General features: G+C 50.7%; 2 protein-coding genes across 2 annotated transcripts; both read right to left on the reverse strand.

Annotated features, from left to right (window-relative positions):
• Positions 1-98: 98 nt before the first annotated feature.
• Positions 99-1,181, reverse strand: LOC102751552 (complement C3-like). The gene is made up of 5 exons (XM_006773345.2): positions 1,115-1,181; positions 929-1,011; positions 740-830; positions 408-510; positions 99-312 (listed from the first exon to the last, which is right to left on the reverse strand). The coding sequence occupies exons 2-5, from the start codon at positions 1,008-1,010 to the stop codon at positions 130-132; spliced, it is 459 nt and encodes a 152-aa protein (XP_006773408.1). The 5' UTR covers position 1,011; positions 1,115-1,181; the 3' UTR covers positions 99-129.
• A 3,824-nt stretch (positions 1,182-5,005) lies between these two features.
• On the reverse strand, positions 5,006-7,039 carry LOC102752034 (complement C3-like). Its single transcript, XM_006773346.2, has 4 exons — positions 6,858-7,039; positions 6,229-6,421; positions 5,245-5,410; positions 5,006-5,148 (listed from the first exon to the last, which is right to left on the reverse strand). Exons 1-4 carry the CDS (start codon positions 6,935-6,937, stop codon positions 5,021-5,023), a joined length of 567 nt encoding a protein of 188 aa, XP_006773409.1. The 5' UTR covers positions 6,938-7,039; the 3' UTR covers positions 5,006-5,020.
• Positions 7,040-8,259: the final 1,220 nt, after the last annotated feature.

An 8,259-nucleotide genomic window follows, 5' to 3' on the forward strand; every position in this document is an offset into this window, starting at 1 on the left:
TGCTCCTGGGCCACCCTTCAGGCCAGGCTTCCCCCTGCCATGGACCCTGATGCCTTCATATCGGACCTCCCTCCTCAGACCATAAGACTCACCCCCCCCTTCATTCTGGCCTCAGTTGGACCTCCCCTCTCAGACTGGACTGCATGGTGGAACTGAGCCTCCACCTTCCACCCAGGCCTCACCTGAGTGTAGGATGACGGTGACAGACACATACAATGACTTTCCCACTAGGGCAGCTTCTCCCGGGGGCTGCGGAGCTGCACTCAACAGGACCTCTCGGCTCAGCACAGCCTCTCCAGTGCCATCCTTGATCTGAGAGAGGAGATGAGGGCTCAGAGGGGAGGAGAATCAGAGAGTGAGAGGGAAGGATTCAGAGTGGAGGAAGCTTGGGGGCCTCTAGTAGGTACCACAACACGAGTGAGTGACTGGGACAGTGAATTCCTCTGGCCACCATCCTGGACCCCAAAGATGACGAAGGCTGTTCCATCCACATTCTTCCCATACAAGAACCTGTGTAGAGAGGAGAGTGTCAGATTCTCACCTCCTGAAAAGCTGAGTCTCCCCACAAACTTCCACTGGCCATGGAGAGGACCCAGAATCCCCAACACCTCACCTCACCCTCACCAGCCCCTCACCTGGCCCCTCCTCTGGTCCCACCTGATGCCTCACCTGGTCTCTCTCCTGATCCCTCACCTGGTTCCTCACATGGTCTTCACCTGACCCCTCACCTGGTTCTCACCTGGCTGTAATGGTGACCTCCAGACCCTTAGGGTCATCAATGTAGTAGAATTTCTCTGCAGGCTCCACTTGGACCTCAAAACTAGGCAGCACTGGGGGCAGGGGTTTGGGGGAGAGAGACAGCACTGTGAGGGGCCAGCACTGAGCCCAGCATTATGGGGCCCACATCCTGGCTCCCTCCTTCTCTTACCATATTCCTTCACCTCAAACTCAGCCGAGAAGACCTGCTGTGGCGAATCTTCATAGTGGGCTTTTATCTTCCACTGCCCCATGCTGTGGGGAAGGCAGGTGAGTGATCTGGTCAGACCTGGCAGCCCCTCACTCCTTCTCCTTGGATAGGGGAACCCCAAACCCACTCCTGGAGGGCCTGACGCACTTGACCAGCTCTGGGATGTTCCAAGACAAGGACAAGATGCCAATGTGGTTTTGAGAAGAGAGGAAGTCCCGCTGGGGTGTGCAGGAGGCAGCTAATCGATGTTTCTCTCTCATCGATGTTTCTAACTCTCTATCCCTCTCCCTTCCTCTCTGTAAAAAATCAATAAAATATATTTAAAAAAATAAATAAATAAATAAAAACTGGAGATAAATACAGCCCCTCCTGCTTGGGATAAGCAGGAGCTCATTATGATGACTTTCCCCTACTATTAAGAATCACTAGAATGTATTGCCTACTTTAATGCAAGGCTCTGTGCTGAGCATTTGATTTGTGCGAAGCCATACATAATTGCTCTGTTCAACCTTTTATCCTACAAGAATAGCAATCTGGTGCACACATTATTATTTCATTTGTTGAAAACAGTTAAACATTGGGACATACCACAAAGACATCTGCTTCTCTGGTTTCTCTTGGAAACCAGGGTAAATGGATAACGCCCTGCTGTTGGCACAGGTGACATTTCGCTTCTTCCTTTCTCCCTCCCTGACTCCTTTCTCCCATCACTTTGTATTAAGCCCCTCCATATGCCAAGCACTTTCTTGAATTTAGGAATAAGGCCCTGAACAAACAGATAAAAACTCTTTCCTGTAGCCCTGGCCAGTTTTGCTCAATGGATAGAGCTTCGGCCTCTGGACTGAAGGGTCTTGGGTTTGATTCGGGTCAAGGGCACATGCCTGAGTTGCGGGCTTGATCCCCAGTAGGGGCCGTGCAGTAGGCAGCTGATCAATGATTCTCTCTCATCATTGATGTTTCTATCTCTCTCCCTCTCTCTTCCTCTCTGAAATCAATAAAAATATATTAAAAAAACAAAAACAAATCTCTTTCCTGTATGGGAATTGAGGTTCCATAGAGGTTGGTGAAGGGGGCAATTAATAAATGAATAAATCCAGTTTACAGGATACCAAAAGTATGGCAGGAAGAGAGAGTGGAGTGCATGCGTGAATGGGAGGGGGCTGAAAATTTACAGGTGCTCAGAAGGGCCTCACTGTAAAATTGGGGCATTCGTGATATCTAAACAAAGTCTTGAAGGAGATAAGGGGCCAGTAGTGTGCATATTTGGAGGAAGATTGTTTTCTGGGCCGAAAAAAACAACCAGTGCAAAGGCCCTGGGGCAGGAGAGTCTGCCTCGTGTGTCTGAGGAACAGGGAAGTGGCCTGTGTGGCTGGAATAGAGTGAGTGAGAGGGAGAGTGGGAGGAGATAATGGCAGGAAAGGGACAAGGGAGGTCATTCAGGGCCTTGCACGTCATGGGAGGACTTCAGTTTTTTTTAATATCTATATATTTTTGATATCAGAGAGGAAGAGAGAGAAACATCAATGATGAGAGAGAATCACTGTTTGGTTGCCTCCTGCATGCCCCACACAGAAGATCTAGCCTGCAAACTGGCCATGTGCCCTGACTGGAATCGAACCTTGACCTCTTGGTTCATAGGTAGACACTAAACCACGGAGTCAGGCCTTTTGCTTTCATCTGGAGGGAGGAAGGTATCCTCGAGGGCTGTGAGCAGAGGAGGGGCTGGACCTGACTCAGGGGCTCCCAGGCGCCTCCTGGCTCAGTAGTTGGAACAGACTCCTACCCAGCATTATATAACTACTCCACTCTTCAGATTGGAAAACTTAGGATCAGGAAGGTGAATGACCTGGCCAGAGTCGCAGGGACCAGAGGTTTATCTGGAAGTGGAATTCACAGGTGCAAGCATTGCCCCATGCTGACTCCCTGGGTCCCTGCCCATCTCTAGGCCTCTGTGCTGTGGCTCTATATATTTTTTTGCTTTAGGGCAAGCAAGCATGTCAAACTCTCGGCCGGAAGGCCACGTGCAGCCCACAAGGTATATTTTTGTGGCCCAGCCAATATAACAGTATGTAAGAAACGTTTTAATAAAAGTTTCTTAACTTAATTTTTACAATATCCTCTTACACATAATCTTATCGAATAAAAGAGAAACATGCAAACTGACCCTACCATTGCTACATTTACAAGCCACACCCGCCAGCCAATCAGAGCGACTATATGCAAATTAACCCAACCAAGATGGCAGCCAGCAGCCATGGATCTGGAGCAAGCAGGAGGCTTGGTTGCCCTGGCGATGGAGGAAGCCAAGTTTCCTGCCTGCCCTGGCTGGCTGTTGTCTCCACTCAAGGCAACAAAGTTTCAATTATAGAAGAAAAATAAATCCCAGATACCTGCTTCCAGCCAGCCTCCAGGGAGCTTGGGTGGCTGGGGGCTGTGGCCAGACTACAAACAGCCATCAGTCCCTCACCCAGGGTGGCCACACCCTCATGAGCTGAGGGTCCCCGCTGGTGGGTTTGGCCAGCCTGCAAACAGTCATCAACCCCTCACCCAGGATGGCCAGGCACCCCAGTGGGGACCCCCACTCTGAAGGGGCTATGGCCAGCCTGCAAACAGCCATTAGCCCCTCACCCAGCTGGTCACACCCTCATGGGGTGAGGATTCCCTTGTGGGGGTAGGCGAGCCTGCAAACAGCCATCAGCCCCTCACAAACCCTGGCCAGGCACCTCAGTGGGGACACCCACCCTGAGGGGGGTGTGGCCAGTCTGAAAATGGCCCTCAGCCCCTCACCCAGGCTGGCCAGGCACCTCAGAAGGACCCCCTCCCTGAAGGGGGTGTGGCTAGCCTGCAAACAGCCCTCAGCCCCCCACCCAGACTGGCCAGGCACTCCAGTGGGGACCCCCACCCTGAAGGGGGGGGGGGCAGTCTGAAAAACGCCCTCAGCCCCTCAACCAGACTGGCCAGGCACCCCAGCAGGACCCCCACCCTGATCCGGGACACCTTTCAGGGCAAACCTGCCAACCCCACCCATGCATCAGGCCTCTATTCTATATAATAAAAGGGTAATATGCAAATTGACCCTAACAGCAAAATGACTAGGAATAATTGGTCACTATGGCACACACTGACCACCAGGGGGAAGATGCTTGATGCAGGGGCTGCCCCCTGGGGGCCAATGCACTCCCACAGGTGGTCAGTGCACTCTGCTCAGCCACAAGCCAGGCTGACGGCTGCCAGTACAGCAATGGTGGCGGGAGCCTCTCCCACCACCTCAGCAGCACTAAGGATGTCCGACTGCAGCTTAGACCTGCTCCCCGCTGGCAAGTGGTTATCCCCTGCAGGCTCCCAGGCTGCCAGAGGGATGTCTGACTACCAGCTTAGGGCCAATCCCCCAGGGAGCGGGCCTAAGCCAGCAGGTGGACATCCCCCAAGGGGTCCCAGACTATGAGATGGCACAGGCCAGGCTAAGGGACCCCCCGAGTGCACAATTTTTTGTGCACTGGGCATTTAGTTATTAATAACAATCTACAATGTTCACTAATGATTAATTACTATAATCGTGTTGCATTCATTTCCCTTATGCATCTTACATGCAGGCACACCTTTTCTCTCCACTAATACTAGCAACAAATATTTTAGCAGCTGATTGCCATGCCATTAGTCTTGGACTGACTTGTTGGGTGTGTGCAACAGGAAATATTTTGCGTTCAGAGAAGAAGAAAAATAGGTTTCTTGTTTAAATAGGTTTATTTGCGTTATGCTTATTAATTTGTGTGGTTATTCAGTGTCTGGTAAGTTAATGTCCAAAAAATATTAATTTTTATTAAAATGTTCCCTTATTTTATGTTAACAATTACTCATTTATTTCAGCCCTGTGTAATCATGTCTCTATTGAAATAAACCTACGTTTCTATGAAAATTGAAGCTTTTGTTTTTTATGCAGCCCACATACACTTACAGCTTGGCCCATGTTTACTTGGCCCATGTTAGCCTTTGAGTTGACATGCTTGCATTAGAGTCTTTCCTAGTATCTCATTATCTCTCTCAAACTCTCTCTTAGTCTCTCCTTGAGTCTCTGCCCCAAGTGAGATTGGGGGCCCGGCTGCCTGGTACCTCAATGCTGACGATAACCGTCCGGCCCACGGGCAGCAGCTCATTGTCCACAGTGAAGATCCGATAGAGGACTGGGAGGAGGTGGGAGAGAAAGGGACAGCTCAGTGAGGCCCTGCCCCTCCCAATGACCCAGCCCCAGCCCTCTGAGCCACCCACCGGCGCCTTACCTGTGGAGCCTGGGGTGTAGATGGTCTTGTCCGTCTGGATGAAGAGATACCCGCTCTGAAAGCTGACTAGCACCACCTTCTCCAGTGGTGGGGCATTCCCAAAGACTGCCTGGACACTCACAAACTTGTTCCCCTTCTGTGATTTTAACTCCTTGCTGGCCGGGATCTAGGCATGGAGTGGAGAGGGCGTGAGGAGGGGTCTGCTCCAGGGCCCCTTGCCCACTGTCCAACCTCTGGGCCTTCAGCTGGGTCCACATCTGCCCCTCCTCACAACAGAGCCTGAGCCTCACTCCTGCCTGGTCTCTCTGGTTTGCCTGGGTTTGGGGAGAGGAGGGTACTCAGGGAGGGGCAAAGGCAAGAGACAGGCTAGGAGTCAGAGAGAGGAATGGAAAGGGGATCAGAGAAGGGGCTCAGAGGATGAAGGGCTCAGTAGTGGAAGGGGGTCCAGAAAGGGGAGGAGACTCAAAGAGGAGAGGGACTTGAAGAAAGAGAGGGCTCTGAGGGGAAAGGGCTCTGAAAGGAGGGGCACAGAGATTGTTGGCTTGGAAGCTGAAGGGGCTAAGAGTGAGGGAGGGGCTTAGAAGGGGAAGGGGCCAATAGAAGAGAGGTCCAAATGGGGAGGGGAATGAAAGAGGGAAGGGCTGCCCTGGTTGGTGTTGCTCAGTTGGTTGGAGCTTGGACCTGTGCACCAAAAGATCACCAGGTTTAACTCCTGATCAGAGAACATACCCGGGTTTTGGGTTTGATTCCCCAGCCAGAGTGTTTACTGGAGGCAACTGATCATGTTTCTCTCTCTCTCTCTCTCTCTCTCTCTCTCTCTCTCTCTCTCTCTGTCTCTGTCTCTGTCTCTCTGTTTTACCCTCCGTGAAAGCATATTCTCATGATAATTTAAAAAAAGGGAAGGGCTGAGGAAGGGGCAGGGCTCATAGGTGAGGCTCTGGAATGGGAAGAAGACCCATAGGGGTGGCTCCAATGTGCACCCACCTTGATGGTGACGGTGCTCAGGTAGCCATTGGCGCTGCTCAGAATGGTGTCCTTGCTGGACAGCACCTGCTTCTTGGCTGGGAAGTCATGTACCGTAACCTTGACAGGAATGTTACCTGTCCCACCATGGGCCTCCAGCACCAACGTCTCCTCATTCTCCAGCCGCAGGATGTTGGGGGTGATTATGGAGAACCTGTGAGAGGAGTGCACTGGGTAATCCCAGGGACCTGACATTCCAACCTGCATGGAGGTCTCCCCAGTCCCTGGTCCTGCAGGAACCTCAAAACCAGAACCAGCAATTGTTTAGACTTCCAACACCATAATTGAGGAACACACATATGTACTTATGACACCCAGATCCCTAAATCTTTAAACACCCTAAGTCTCTAAACACCCAGAACCTCAGGCACCCCAACCATCCACACACCCCTCTACACAATGCGTGAATTTCACAAACACCCAACCCACAGACTCTCAAAGTCACAGGCAGCCCCATCTATTAGCATTCCAGCCCACTAACTCCTCCTCCACAGGCATAATGCACCATTAATTCTACAAGGACCTGAACCCACAAATGCCCACTTCACCACAGAAGTTGTCTTGTTTGGCGCAGGGTCAGGACTACTCACATGGGGTCTCCCAGGGCCAGGGGGAGACTGCTCAGGAGCAGCGGCAGCAGCAGCAGGCTGGGACCTGAGGCAGGCCCCATGGTACAGGGACAGTGGAGGGACAGTGGGACAGTGGGACAGTGGGACAGAGAGACAGAGGGTCAGAGGGAGAGGACAGGGAGGACTGAAAAGAGGCTGCTGGAGGCCTCCTTTTATCTGGCTCCCGCCTTTCCCGGACTCAGCCCAGCCCTCTACTCCCCATGGCCTCTCCCCTCCCTGGGGCTGCCCCAGATTTCTCAATAGTTTCCTAATTACTTCGGCCAGCAAGTCCTGGAGTAAATAACCTGAGGACATGTCCTCCTACAACAGAAGCACAAGTGCACCCTGCCCTGGCTTTCCTCAGGGGCAAGGCCAGTGGGTGAACATGGACCTTTCCCTGTTACACCCACATTGTAGTGAGGAACCCTGAGGGCAAGGGACTCCCTCCTCCCCACCTCAGAAGTCTTGACCTGGCCCAGTCCAGTTTCGTCCATGCACTTATTAACCAAACCTTTCCTAGGAGTCTATTTCCAGAGTCTTCTATGCTGAGGTAGAGTGGGGGACAGACTCTAGCACAGACACTCCTAGCCATCTGTAGTGTGATCTCAAGTGGAGAAGAAGAACTCTGCTTCTTGGAGGGTCAGAGAATGTTTCTTGGGGTAAGAGAAAATTCAGCTGGGCTTTGAAGTGTGCATAGGCGTTCACTCCCAGGTGAGCATGTTTTATAGGGCAATAGGAGCCTGGAGCGCCCTTCGCCTACTCTTGTCAGGATGCCTGAATAGCTATGATGATTTAAAAAGTAATTTTTGTGGACCATTGCTAGCTTTTGCATTTGTCTTATATTGGCATCCTCTTAGGATATTATTATTATAAAGTATATTTATATTTTGTGTTGATAGGTAATATATTCATATGATTTAGCATTCAAAAGGTAGAAATATATATATAGGGAAAAAATAATCTTCTCCTGGGTCTGTTACCAGCCATCCAGGTCCCAGACATAACCATGTAATAAAGGATCATGATTTCTCTCCACAGATATCATTTGCATTTATAAATGTCCACATGTTGTCGGAACTAATATTGGCATGCTCAACATACAATCCTTGTAGTCCCCCTGAGTCATACCTTGTTTCTTTATAAACAGTTAGAGACTGTGGATTAGTAGGGCACAGAAAACTTCTGCTTAAAAGGACTGCCTCACAGTACATTGTGTGAAAGTCACGGCCTCCAACGGATGGACAGACTTTCTCAGATTGCAAACCGTACTCTTGCCACTTTGACTAAAAATGGCGGTGGAGTAAGTGGATGCTGCACTGACAGGCTCTCAGTATCAAACTGGAATTAAAACTAAAATATGGAAAAACTTCTTGAATAATCAACA

The sequence above is a fragment of the Myotis davidii genome, unplaced genomic scaffold (assembly GCF_000327345.1).
Source record: "Myotis davidii unplaced genomic scaffold, ASM32734v1 scaffold1367, whole genome shotgun sequence".
Classification (NCBI taxonomy): domain Eukaryota; kingdom Metazoa; phylum Chordata; class Mammalia; order Chiroptera; family Vespertilionidae; genus Myotis; species Myotis davidii.

Coding starts and splice junctions, on each gene's coding strand:
- LOC102751552 (XM_006773345.2), bottom strand. CDS start 1,010: ATGGGGCAGTGGAAGATAAAAGCCCACTATGAAGATTCGCCACAGCAG. Junction 511..739: donor GAGGTCACCATTACAGCCAG/GTGAGAACCAGG, acceptor CTCTCTACACAG/GTTCTTGTATGGGAAGAATG. Junction 313..407: donor AGTCACTCACTCGTGTTGTG/GTACCTACTAGA, acceptor CTCCTCTCTCAG/ATCAAGGATGGCACTGGAGA.
- LOC102752034 (XM_006773346.2), bottom strand. CDS start 6,937: ATGGGGCCTGCCTCAGGTCCCAGCCTGCTGCTGCTGCCGCTGCTCCTG. Junction 5,411..6,228: donor TGAGCACCGTCACCATCAAG/GTGGGTGCACAT, acceptor CTCCATGCCTAG/ATCCCGGCCAGCAAGGAGTT. Junction 5,149..5,244: donor CTACACCCCAGGCTCCACAG/GTAAGGCGCCGG, acceptor ACCTCCTCCCAG/TCCTCTATCGGATCTTCACT.